The sequence below is a fragment of the Anopheles funestus genome, chromosome 3RL (assembly GCF_943734845.2).
Source record: "Anopheles funestus chromosome 3RL, idAnoFuneDA-416_04, whole genome shotgun sequence".
NCBI lineage: Eukaryota > Metazoa > Arthropoda > Insecta > Diptera > Culicidae > Anopheles > Anopheles funestus.
Genome location: NC_064599.1, coordinates 75,274,534 through 75,288,858, shown reverse-complemented (window position 1 = coordinate 75,288,858; position 14,325 = coordinate 75,274,534). Strand labels below are relative to the sequence as shown.

General features: G+C 37.9%; 1 protein-coding gene across 6 annotated transcripts in view; it reads right to left on the bottom strand.

Moving 5' to 3' along the window:
• The window catches only part of LOC125766968 (protein O-mannosyl-transferase Tmtc3), a 169,060-nt gene that overhangs the window by 62,710 nt on the left and 92,025 nt on the right, over window positions 1–14,325 (bottom strand). For all 6 annotated transcript variants that reach the window (XM_049433118.1, XM_049433117.1, XM_049433119.1 and 3 more), the window contains exon 6: window positions 13,893–13,992. In XM_049433118.1, the coding sequence (XP_049289075.1) occupies window positions 13,893–13,992 (100 nt within the window). The remainder of the gene's footprint in view (window positions 1–13,892; window positions 13,993–14,325) is intronic.

Here is a 14,325-nt window from a genome sequence, read left to right as displayed (position 1 = left end):
ATTGAGACAAAAGTCGATAAAATGGTAGTGACAAAACCTGATAAATAAGGGTGAAAGGCGCACTGTAGACCGCTTTTTATAAAAACGATAAAGGTAACTTTGTGGCTTCTTTTTTCGATAGAAGACCGTCAAAACCTTGAGCAGTTTTTCTTCACAGAAACGAACTTCTGAGAAAATCACAGAATCACAGTGGGATCTCTATTCTATGTGGATTGTAGTGTATTCTAAATTCTATTTGAGCAATATTTTATGAAGTGTTAAGCCGCGGGGCAACTTGCGTTGAGATATCCTTAGTCACTACGGACCTTCAAAAGTGTAGCCAATTGAAAATATTCGGTGCCCTTCGAGGTGTTCTCCAATTTTTTTGTCTTTATAACTGCCACGGCGGCCATGATGTTTCTGCTTTTCATCAGGTGAAGTCTCAACATGTGTCAACAATATATTAAACATTTTATTGAAGCATCGACACTTCAGCGATGCAGAATGTAAGTAACACTTTTCTCGTTTGGTGGTGGCACAAGAATTCTCAAGAATTAAACCTCAGATTCATTTCAATTTACTCATGCTTAAACGATGAATTGATATTAGGCGTCAAATCACTTAATATCACTTGTGAGATTGGGAGTGATTTTGAGTTCTGATGAAATCCTCAACGATCGTAGTCTTGCGGTTTGATACTTCTGTTTGCGGTTAGCTACTATTTCAAGGTGTCGAACTGTATGTTTCAATATCATCCGATGGGTTTGCAGAACTCTATCGCTTTGTTATAATGTCAAGCAAAATCTGTGCTATTTAAAAATTTAAATTACACTTCCGCAAATGGATTGGCAAGCATTAGTTTGATGGATAAATAAGCTGATTACTTAACGATATGTTTATCTTCTCGCAAAAATGGTAGCTCATCATACAAATTAATCATTTATTAGATCCCGTTTCAAAAACTCACGTTGAAGCACAAATTTAAGACCAGTCGCCAACGCTTATAACGAACGATCCGATCATTCTCCGCTGTCGGAAATATTTCATCACACATTACGAACAAATTGCGATTGAATAATTCATTCCCTCCATCTGCCACTATGTGGTCGTTATTAACAGCAACCGAACCAACATTTCCTCCTGCTTGAACCGTCAACAAAATGTTCACAATGGATTTTTGATAAATAATCATCGTCGAAAATTTCCCTTCAACACGTTGATCGAACAAGTAACGACCATGAAGTACAAAGTGGTCGGCGCAATTCGACGTGTTTGTTGGATAACCGTGGAACGACAACATTCAGAAATGCAGGATGCCAATTCAATCTGCCACACAGCAGCGTACTGAATTTTCATTGCACAGCCACTGCAATGGAACAATATCTGAGAATTTACAGCGAATAATAAACATACCCGAAACGATACGAATTGTGTGAAGGATTCCTGGAAAGTACACTGTGTGGGAAAATAAATAAACCAACTCAATGGGGACGCGATACTTCACACAACTGTTCAATATATTGCCATCTGATGGAGGAACAGTTGTGTTCGAGTATATTAACAACGGTGTAATTCCATCGTGTGTTGTGATTGGACGCTGGTGGATCTGACGAACCTTAAGGGGATGCTGAAAATTGACTAAAGCTTCCAATAATAAACAATGGCGAAGTAGTTCTGATTGTTTCGTTAGCAGCTTGTACGTAAATATTTTGTTTTTACTTCGATAAAAACAAACAAACAAACAAAAATTTTTGCAAACTTTCATTGATTGTAAAACTGTACAAGCCATGGATTTTCAATTTCAATCCCTAAGCTAAATATCATCTATTCTTCTACCGTACGTTTCTTAAGCTTTCAGTTTACACGACAGCTTTGGCTTTGAATTATCAATCGTCTTTGTAGACAGTTCTCATGGCCTGGTCTTCCATTTCTCTCTCATGTCCATGATTAATGTGCCACGATACCAGACACACATGTAAGAACCCATTTGTTTTGCTCCGGGAAAAACAGTCCAACGTCCGGTGTTACATGACACGAAGAGTATGATTTAAACGCTTCAAAGCGGTACACAGTCACCCCCAAAAGGAACTGAGGGGATGCGAAGCGATACGAAAGGATTAAGTATTGCAGTAACGATTGTGTCACGGACGCCCTTTAGGGCAAAAAGGCTTCCACAAGGGGCTAGAGAGTGGAATTGTTTATTTGTGCATTTGTTTATGCTTCGTTATCGTTTCTACTACATTTGCAGCTAGCTTGAGCTGAATCTTGTGACACGATATCTTTACAAGCAGTCGTAATAAACGGTGCGGAATTTCTTGTCGTACAACAGCATAACATATTTTCAAGTGCGTTCTACTATGAGTATGTTGTTTGCGAACGCTTTTATGTAAGTTCAACTGGCGGATTTAAAATGCTTAAAAAAACGTAGAATAGCTTATAAACTAGTTTAGCACACAAATGATGCATCGATGGAGTTGCAATGGAGGCGCCTGGTACTTTGTACTTATTAGAGCGTATTAGGAAGGATTTAATTAAAATGAAATACACTAGGACGTCATTTCCATTGAATATTGTGCTGCTTCTAAATATCATTTTCAATTTTGCATATTAAAATTCAAACTCGATATCGGTATACAGTGAAGGCAATAATTGTCAAAGACAAAATGTTGTCATAATTCTTATAAAAGCTATATTTTTCCAAAACAAAGAAACAAATGTAAGATTAATAAAAAAACAAAAAAAAAAATAAAATTGTGACTTAAAAAAATCCAAATATTACCCAAATAATCTTAAAAAGGACATTTACTGGTTATTCGTGTTGTTCGCTTTTCAAGTATAAGTGGATTTAACGAAGGACACGGTTAAATGGCATTCGACTGTATTAAAAAGTGTATTAATTTACACTTGCATTTATTATCAGGTGTAAAGAACTATATCACAATTCATTATTCATAATTCTTCTTTGCACTAGAATGACAGTTTGCTGTTTGATGTGATTTGTAAGTGTATTTTTTGTCGTTCTTCATGAACAAAGAAAAAACATGCAATTGCAATAAAGAAAAAAGAATCATCAGCAAAAAAGTGAAGCTTTTCAACAAAGAATGAACCCTTTTCTACTTTCCGAAGGATGTCAAAAGGAAATGAAACCAAAAAAAAACCCTTCGGAGAGTGTTTTACCTCAAACTCTTTCTATTGCGCCATTTTTTCCACACTGCTGCTGCTGCTGCTGTGTGATTATTCGCGTCTGTTTGATGAGCACTAATTAAAGTACGGACAAATATAATGACCCAATTATAATGTCTGCTAATTACAAAAATGGAGCAATGGAGTTAAACTGTACTGCGACCGGCATCGGTGGTCAGTAATTTGATCCGTCCGGCATTTGCATGTAATTAATAGTAATATTCCCTTCATTCACTCCGGTTGACATTAGGTTGGAAAATGAAGGTTTTTGTTTGTTTGTTTGTTTTGATAAGGTACGTGTTGCAATCGTTCATTCAGTTCGTAGAAAATTAAATTGTATTTGAACATGAATATTGTTACAAAGTGCTTAAAAACGTTGCAACTAATTATGTTATAAACAATAGGTTTACTTTATGCTATGATTTTAATTTTATTATGAAATATTAATTACAAAAACCTTTTTATCATTTATCAAAATAATCTACTTTTTAAAATATTACACAGTTTAAGCTATTTCAACGATAAAACAAAAATAAAACCCACATTGAAAGTGCAACAAAACGTGGCAATTGGTTACTCTTTTTCACTTCATCAAATCATCGGACTAATGCGTTACTATCGTTTTCGAGTACTCTTAAAGCAATAACAAAACTTGTAGGATGTGTAGAGCGACCAGGAATGGAATGCGAATAAGCGAAAAGGAATTTGATTCAGCTCACCGCCATGAAAAGAAATATCATCTGCCATTAAAACGCAAAAGTTGGCTGTTGAAATGTGAAGCATTTTTTTATTTGGACTGAACAATGAGAACCACCGCCACTTGGAGATACGATGGATATGGGAACGAAATATCCATGAATCGATCTATTCGTATCCAGTACCATCTGTCAGTGTATGTGATTGTTGAAGAACGATGATGGGCTAAGAAGATGAAAAATTGTTTCTCCACTTCCAACTCGGCGTGTGAGAAGAGCAGCAATTTTTAACTTTTAAGTTAATGCAGTCAAAAATGGTAAGAACTTTTTCATAAACTTCCTTCTGCTGTAATATCGTATGAAAAACTATATTTTAACTTGATGAAATATTTTTCCAACAAGCTTTTTAGATATTGTAGAAAATACAGCAAGAAAAAAAGGACGTTCATCTTGCAGGAAGCAAGCTTGACATAACGAAACAAACGAATGTAAACCATCTTCCATTGTTAGGACTTGACGAGCGCTTTAGCCTTGGGTGAAAAAGCTGTTCTATTATACGTTGGAGTTTGAAATCACTGCAACATATAAACAAGGGTGCGAGAAGAGAAGAAAGACGCCAAGCAATGATGGATAAAATGACCCTTCTGGAAGCAACAAAACGAAAAAATGTGAAGAAAAATTTGACCAACGAAACAGATATGATAAAAACATTCTCCATCGTTTCGCCGGCAGCTCTCCAATGGCAAGCGTGTTGAGATAAAACATAAAACGTACAAAAACAAAACAAAAAAGAGGTAAAAGCAATGCCACAACTAACAAAAACTGCACCAAGAACGAATGCTACAAAAACGCTTCAGTTTCATGATGTCGCGTCATGGGTCAGCCTTGGAAAGGGATCAAATTTGCTGCAGTGTTGTCGACGAGAGAAAAAAGGGGACAAATACAAACAAACAAAACACAGCAAACTATGAGACAAATGTGACAATTACGATGTGTTGATGGTACTTTTGGGTACACTGGCCAGAGTGAGCAAAGTGCTGAGTAGCATTCGCGTGACCTGATTTACAAAATAATTCTGAATAGTTAGAGCATGAACAAGAATACTTTGTGAGGCTAGAAGCCACTTTAGACGATAGAAACAAAAGCTAGTCTTGTGTCGCATTTCGTTTTAGTTTGATTAACACAATGCTGTTTGTTTTTTTTTGTTTATCCTCGTCAATTTGTAAGGGATATTCATTTTTCCAGTCAAACTTGTGGAAACATATATAGATTTTATATTTTGGTATCTTGTTTAACTCTTCTCACATTGTGCCCCTTATCGGATTGCCATTGAGAGCTCGAATTGACAAAGACACCCATTAGTAACGTGCTTTTAACTGTGGCCATCCATCAGTGTAAGGATGGCGAAGAAAAAATAACAATTTCATTCCCTTCGACAAAGCTGGGTGAAATCGATGACGCAAACTCGTTGCAATTCGTTCACTTCACCCTGTTCGGACGGATGAATATCCGCATCGGTCTTAAGTGCATCCACTTAGTGCACTTTTCTGCACTGCCATCGTATTCGTGTGAGCGAGACGAGCAAAACGAGACAAGCATGCAATGATGCAGTGTCATCCGATGCTTTCCGGTTGTGTTGTACGGTGCTGACGGGACGATGTAAAACGATTGGCAACGCAATCTGCAACCGATCAGGAAGCTGCCCGCATCGGTTCGGATCTGTCGCAAAAAAAAAACCTTTCGAGTGTAGTATGCAGTATGCAGCAGGCTTTTATCATCTTATAAAAGAGGGTGCTTTTTTTTACTCTCGTCCATACTCCATCAAGTTGAGTGGGTAAGAGCCAAAGGTATCATGAAGCGGGTGCAAACATTGTTGCGATCGTATAACTGTTGCCTGGAGGTTTTAACCATAGTAACTGAGGTGTTGAGGGTTTAGATATTGAATACACTCAAGAATTTTCCATATTAAAGAAGTTAGTTTATTTAGTGCGAGAAGATACTATTTAAAGGCAACTCATGAATGTTACCCCATGAGTTGCCTTTCAACTTCGGTTATTGATTGAAAAAGAAAATTGTTCTCTTGGTATCACTATTTAGCAACACTCCAAATTTATCAGCATGAACAAAATTAAACTCGTAAACATTCAAACTAAATGGAATATCCCAGATGCATCTAGTTTCAGAAACGCTCGTCTCTACCGCTCGTCGTGCGATGCAGAACAAGTATTATGCAAAGAAAAAAAGTTTTCAGTTTTGCGTTTCATAACAACAACATGGAACACTTGCGGAATGCAATTTTGTACCAAAAGAATCGCAATATTACTTGCAAAAACGGAAACAATCTGGGTGTTGTTCGTTTACAAGACACCTGTCTTAAACTGGTGGTACTAAAAAGTATAAAATTATTAGTATTACATTTAATACAATAGTAATCTTATTATTTTCGATTTTATTTTTATCAGTAAAAAGACTTTCGAATCATTAGTTTATTGTTAACAGATACATTCATACAAAAAGATCTTGAGAAAATGTATAAAGCATTTAATTTTGATGCAGTGGGAGAAGAATTATTTAAGAAGAGTCATTCACATGAATCTTTCGAGAAGAGTCTTTTATATGAATTTTTCGAGAATGGTCATTCCTATGAATCTTCAGTGAAGAATCATTCATAGGAGTCTTCAGTAAAGGCTTATTCATATGAATCGTTCGTGAAGATTTATTCATGTGAATCTTTCGAGAAGAGTCATTTATATTAATCTTTCGATCAGAGTGACTCATATGAACCCTCAGTGAAGAGCTGGTTCTCAAAAGACAATTGAATCTATTATCAACGAAGTTTATGCGTAGAATGTCGTGTATTGCACAATTATTCTTGAATAATTCATAAATCGCCATGGATTCATAAATCTTAAACGAGCTTTGATGTTTCTTTAATGATTCATATTCTTTGAAAAAAGAAAAAATAAATTAAGAATCAGCGTCGGTCGGTTCAAAGATTCTTTTCAATTCAAAATCCTTAATTAGCTTCAAAAAAAGTTAGATCATTGTAAAAGTAGTCGTGTTAAAGTCCCAACTACTCCATTTCTCAATGCAGAAAATGCATAGAAGTGTCGATTTGATAAAAAAAAATTGAACAAAATCATTCAATCTTACATATATATTAGAATTTCCCCTTTGTATCTAACTGCAGAGATTCTGTTTTTTCATTCATTTCCTGAAAGATGTTGGCAAAAGCGAATATTCAATTACTCATCCATAAGTGCCCACCTTCCACACGCTTACTTCCTCTATCTCTTACTCTGTAGCGTGTGCAACCGTATTGCAAGCATTTTATTGCTGAAAGAAATTCACTATTCCGAAAGCTTGTCGTAAATAAATCACGCCCTACGGGTACTTCCCCGTTTGCTTACACAGTAACTCAGTAAGCTTAAAGAGTGAACCGTGAAGAAAAGTGAGGCGTGCCAAAACCTCCACCGAGCGACGCGTATGCTTAGCAGTCCTCACTACGGAACCCGATACATTGCGACGGAAGGTTTCACAGCTTGTGTTTTTTTTCTTCTTCAATTTGCTTGACTTCAAGAACGCCTTCCCATAAGCGGAGATGCTCCGTTAGCAACGACGGTACAAGTTGCTCGTGTTGAAATGCTGCTGTTGCCCCGTTAGAAAGGCTGTGTCGTTTTTTGTATGTAGTTGTTGTTCCACCGTGAAGGCAAACTGCATTTCCACGTCGTACTGCAACTCCAGTTGCACCGGAATCGCTCAACAATCAGCTGAAGCTTTAATGTTTTACCCACTAACACCATTGCGGACCAACACCTCGCGTTGCTTGTTCGGTTTGCTGCATCGACGTTCGCTTGTAATGAGAGCTTTCTTTGCCGCAAAAGTTTAGAATCTCGGGAACGTTGCTGACGGTAAAGATGGGGGATGCAAAATAAGGAGAGCAAAGAAGAAAAAAAACCATACTTCAACCACCTTCAACCGGAAACAGGAACTGAGCAGCTTCGCATTGCTGCAGTTCTTAATGATGCAACCGGATGCAGTAACCGGGTAGCCTCCAGGAGCTCAAAGTCAACTGCAACGTTTTGCATTCGATGCATTCCGTGAAGTGGTTCGGTTTTTTTTTCACTAAAGCTTACGCCAAGCACCCATTGCAAGATGGTGGAGAAAGTTAGCGCTAAAAATGAAAGTTTATTTCAGCGAAAACTTGAAATCTGCATCAGTGTTTTCGTGAACCCATTAAGGGTTGTTGAAAATTTTCGTATTTTGTGTTGCAAAAAATTTTTAATTTTGGTGTTCAAACACCTGGCGAAAGTTTCGTAGTATGATTAATTTTATTTAAAAAAATGCATACAAATTCATCACATCGTTGTGACTTTTTATTTTATTCAATCAAATTACTTCTGCTGTGGGGAAGAAATAAAAAAAAAACAAACAGAAAGTAATTCCCATTTTCGCTTGGAAAGCAAAGGTTTGATGTTTTACACCAAATCTCGGTTCGAATGATGTACGAATGCTTAAACTACTTCCCGATGGTTGGTTCGTGCTAATAGTACAAACGTGATTTTCGAGACCGTTTTTCATTTTCTAAACTTTTCCTTTTTTCCAATTGAAATGGTTTACATTCAACGGTCGTGTTTATGTGCAGTCGTCCCGATTCCATACGAAACAGGAATATGTTGATATGCCACAGCAATCGTTAGAAGGAAAGAAATGGAAATGGTTGAAGTATGCACTTCACTGACGAGGCAATGGTTTGCGATTTGCATGCGAAAGGTTAATTTTTGTGCAAATATTTCAAGTTGTTTGTCGTTTCAAGAAGTGTGCAATGCGCATTTTCCCCCCACCGCCGGTTCGTATCAAGCGCTTTTGGAGCTTTTTTGTGACGACTAGCGTGAAGCTGACATTTATTTAACATTGGCTAATAGAAAATGTGCTTGAATGGAAGGGATTGGAAAAGTACAACACAGTATGATTGAATGTTTAATTTCAGTTAGTTTAAGCGGGATTACATCGAAAGTTTGCAAAACTAGGTAGTTTGTTTTGAATTGTAATTCCAGCATTTTAAGTTACTTTCATCACCGCTATGTAGCCTTATGCACATAGTTCTGGGCTAATAGTGAAAATGCGAATATATCAAAATGACTTTAGTATTTTTCGAGAATGATTCTCTAGTATAATGAATATACCTTTCCATGCCAATTTTCCGCTCCAAACCAATTATCGAAACACTTTTTCCATTAACATTGGGACACCTCCAAAAAAGGGGTTCTCAATGCTTAAACTGCATCTTCTGGCGACGAAAATTCAACGGAATAACGCATTTTTTTCTTGATGTGCGTGAACTAGTGATGGGCACTCGGAATCGGAACTATCCGGCTCCGATTCGGTTTTCGGAATCGTTTCAGGTTCCGGAACCGATTTCGGATCGGATTGCGGAACCGATTCAGGAACTTATGTTACTGACTAAACTCTGAATCAGAGAACAGTTTCTTTTTCCGATAAATTTTTTTTCCAATGCAATTACTAAAGTACTAATCTTTGACGTTATCTGATATAATTTGCCTACATAATGGTGAAAAGTACAATGCATAAACATAATCTAGGGATCGCCTACTATTCGGAATCGATTCCTGAAAATTTGGAGCGCTCCGGAATCGACCAAAACAACGTTTTGCTCATCACTGTCGTGAACATAAAGAAGTCATTGGGTGTCAAGTCAGGGCTGCGTGGCGGATGATTCGTCAATTCGACGTTTTGGCCGACCAAGAGTCGCATTGCCATGCTTAAGAATTATTCATCTTTTCTTGTTCGTTTTTCGAATTTCGCTATAGACTTTAGGCAAACAAATTATGGTGTACCATTCAGGATTGATTGTCCTTCAAAGGATCGTTTACTTCAAAGTGCTTCTTCCACGGACAACTTTTGTCGCATTTGGCTCGTCTTCGAAGATCCCCACGGTCAATTGTTGTTTTGTTTCGGCTAATACGTATAGGTCAATGTTTCGTCACCTCTGACGATTTTAAAAAGGTCTTTTGAAGCATGAAGCATTATGAAGGTCTTTTGATCGTATTTTTTAGCATTTCCTCGCACCAATGGGCAAGAGTCTTTGACCGATTATCGAATTTTGCGGGGTCCAACGGCAACAAACTTTTTTTTACGGAATGGTCCCCAAGAATTCCTCCATCTTACAGTATGTAACATGACGATATTGGATAATTAGTTCATGCACGACATCAATGTTTTCAGGCACAACGGCCGTATTTGGACGACTTTCACGAAATTCGTCTTCGAGCGAGCGTCGGTCACGATTACACCAGTTTATATTTAAATGGTAGAGGAAGTGCTTCATTGCCATACAAAGCAATCTTGCCGTGATAATCTACGTCGAAAGTTGTGAAAAATGATCGCATGAGTGTTAAAAATTGCATCTTCATATACAGAAGAAATTCAAATTAGTTAAATCAGAATATATTCTCCCATTTTCTTTCTAGTTTTATGAAAAAAACTTTTCATGAGAAAAAAAAAACGCTTTTCCTGAAACCGTCGATGCTTAAGTTTGTAAATAATTCCCACATAAATTCATCCTTTCCATACAGCCACCAAACTCTACCATGATTTATTCTCCGTACACAGTGCACAAGCACGTTCAGTGTTACTGCACCCACCGAGCGTTACATTGTTCCAAAAAAGGCAAAAGTTTACTGCATCCATGATGGTTTGTGTGCATCGGAACGGAGTGGATGCACTTTCCACCAAACTATTTCCCCGCAACTAAACGCAACGGCTGCAAAAACCTACAAACCTTTCATTGCCGGAAAAAGAAAGAAAGAAAAAAACCGTGCCAAATGTTCTTTCAATTTTGGGTGCTAAACTTTTCGGACCCCACTTATTGCAACCGGTGCCAAATGGTACGATTTCTTTTCTTGTGCAGTTTTTCTTGCATTTCTCACCCAGGGCCAGACATTTTTTTTACCTCTCTAAAGGGTTGGAGTAACGGTTCGGGCAAACTGATTCCCGCTTGACGATACCGCAAAACCCTAACCTTCAAACCAGAACCAACGCACGCCAGACCGTACTGATCCCACGAACACAAAAAAAGTCAAGTAATTTACTTGATAAATGTTGTAATTTCATCGGTGTGAAAGGAATTTTAACATTTTCCCACCAGCCACAAACCAAAGAGTTCACACCGGGAAGTGGACTCTTTCTTACTGGCAAAAAAGGGAACCACACTGCCAGGCTGGTAAGGTAGTTAGTTTTTCGCGCCGCAATTTCGAAAATAAATCGAATCCATTGTGGGTGGAAGTTTCGTACGTCAAAGGGGCTGAGCCAAAGGCTCAGGGAAGCCTTACATCAATGCCACGCATGCTGTTAAGCCAATGGAAGGCAACTGAAAGGCTATGCTAGAGTTACGAATTTTGCACCAACGTGAACACACAGACGTGTAAAAAAAGGGGTTTTCTCCACAAAATTGCAAATGACGGTCATTTTTATCGAAACGAAAAAAAAACGAGGAGCAGAGTTTTGATCCGAGGTGCCGCTGGTAGACGGCCAAAGTGTATCCTTATTGTTTTCAGTGCCCCTCCATAAGAACGAAGAAAGGCGATTGATGAACAGGCTTACATTTTAATCACAATGTAAGCCCCTGTTACGCTTTACTTTCTATTTTCGTTTGATAAAAACCCGATTGGCCTATCGTTCTTAGTGCCACGATAACGACTGTCATTTGAAATGCGATGTTTTTTTCGCAGAGGTAAACAACATATTTTATACAAAAAAAGGAACATTTTATAAAGCAGCGATTGAGAACAAAAAATCGTTCTACTTTGTAGGTGTTTAATTTTTAATACCGTGACTTTTGCACTGCAATAAGTGTTCTTAGATGATACGGATTTTTGTTGAAAAATCCTTACACATTCTACGACAAAAAGCTGCAAGAAAGAGATTTATCTATTGTAATTGTGTTTTCCACATAGAGATCCATTTTATTTCACATTAAATATTTGTCACACCTTTAAACGAAGGTCCTTCATTGATGCGTTAATTAGAACCATTCGCCATTCGAGCATATGTTAAGCCTGTAGTTTGAACGCTCCTAATCTACGATACAGGCACCTTTTTAACAAATCGATGCATGATTTAATTGGAAATATGTACAGTCGAATCTATAGCCGGTCTATTTTAGTTGGGTGCCAACTAACGATGTTGTGATTTCTAATCAATGTGACATTAGCAAGATTTTCTTCTTATTTTTTATTCAAGTTGACAGTTCTGACATCTGTCAAACAACCCTACTATCGAGTTGAAAATTTACTAAAAAATGATAGATAATTATCATATCCCAAATATTGAGTACCTATCGACAGTATTTAGTAACGCAAATTTGGGTACATAATGCATCAATGATATGAATAACCTCATTCCATTTGCGATCTTTCCCGTCACAAGAATATAAGTTTAATTTGACTTGTAAAAGCTCGCTTTATTCGCTGTTGTATCAATAAATGAGTGTTAAATACACCCAACTACGACAGATAAATTCACCTACGACTTTGAAACATTCGATTGGGAAAGCTAATGGTGTGCAATCAGCTTTTTTTGTCTTTTTCTCTTCAGATCTCGATTCCACTGAAACACCGAAAGTCAAACAGGTGCATCCGAAGCCACAACTCAGGGGCGCACATCCGAAACACGGCAAAACGAGCATACCATGAATTTTAGCCGATGAATAGCAAATCATTAGGGAGCGGATTTTCAATAATTAATCACATTTTGTGCTGTGTGCCGGGGCTCTTGTAAAATCAGCAAATTGCTCGAATTGGTGGTAAGCGGACAGTTGCATAATGTGCATGTGTCCCGGACATGTGCATGTATCCACCAATTGGACGGAAAGAACCGTTTCAGAACGGGATGTTACCGATAGGAACGCAAAGGGTACGAAATTGGATCAAGCATGATAGTGTGCAGCAACAGCAGCGACAGCACAACAGGGCAAAATTCTAAATTGATTGATTTCACATATTAGGTGCCATTTTGAATGGATCCTTGACACACGGATGACGTCCTCCTGCTGCTGTGTACGGGCGGTTTTATGCCATGCACGCTGTGAATTGCATTAGTGCATTTGTAGCGAGCCATAGCGAACCATGTTATGACAAATATGGTTGATGGAAAATACATAAAAAGCTATCAGTGATTTAATTTTGGCAGCTGGCATGTTTTATTCACTAATTGGAAACATAGGCTAAATGGGCTGGCTGGTTTGTTCGGCCTTTTCCATAATTCGTCATCAAGGGTCTATTTATAAACAAGGATTATTAGATTATAAGAGGTTTTTTTGCTTCTTTAACATGTCCTCTATGTCGATTGTGTGATTGAAGCAGTATTATAGCTACAGCAGGGTATATTACAATCCACCCGAGTGACATCTGTGGCTTTGTTTAGGGTATGACATCAAATGGAAATTTTATTAACAACTTTATATCAATTTTTAGATATAGTAAACCAGTTGATAATTTTAAAAATTCTGTGGAAAACAACTTCCGTTGTATGATAAAAAATGGATAATGACCAGTATTTTATCATGTGTTTTTAACATCATGTGCTATTCATGATAATGTTAAGTTTTTTTTCATCTATGTTTGATTTCATCACTGTTTTGTAACCATTCTGTTGGAACACATTGTTAGTAGAATAGATTTTTTGTAGTTGGTTCAGATCACAAAACAACAGCCATTCATCAGTTGCAACCTAGTAGTTGTGCAAAAAAAAAAAAAATCAACACTCTTTCAACATAACATCGGGTTGTACAATCTGAACCGTTCGTTCGTTATTTTGCTACCATTTTCCATTCCCGTTTCTATCACACTTGTTATCCTCGAAGGTGATTACACTTGTTTGTGCAACATTACACCCTTTTTATGAAGGTGCTAAGAAGGGGAGAGTGAACGAGCGGGAGAGAGAGATAGAACAAGAGAGAGAGAGAAGGGAAAAAGGTGCTGTCACTTGCGACAAGCTTTCCGATGCAATACGTACCTGTGGATTTTTTCCGCCTGGTCGCCTTGGTGTAGAAAATGAACGCTGCCAGGAAAAACACCGACGAGAGTGTTTCCGCCCGTCCGACAACACCGGTCACCTGGAATGAAGCGCAACAAGCAAACATGAAAAAAAAAGTTAGCACGGTAGTACACGATAATGGTGGAAAATTATTTTTACTAAAATGTGAACGGAACGATCGCGGCACAAAACACCGTTGGGACTGGTGAGAATTATGCCATCTGAGTTCCCTGTCCCTGGTAGTGGTTGGGTGGAGCAAATGAATGAAACGTGGAAAGAGTTGTATGTCAGTAAAGAGGAAGGAAAATCAATGTTGACCGTCCCGTCGACCGGAAGGGAATCGGGCCAATTAATGCAATCGGTGGCCGTTTGGTCGCTCAGCTGGGAACCGGTTTCACCGTGGAATTGTGAG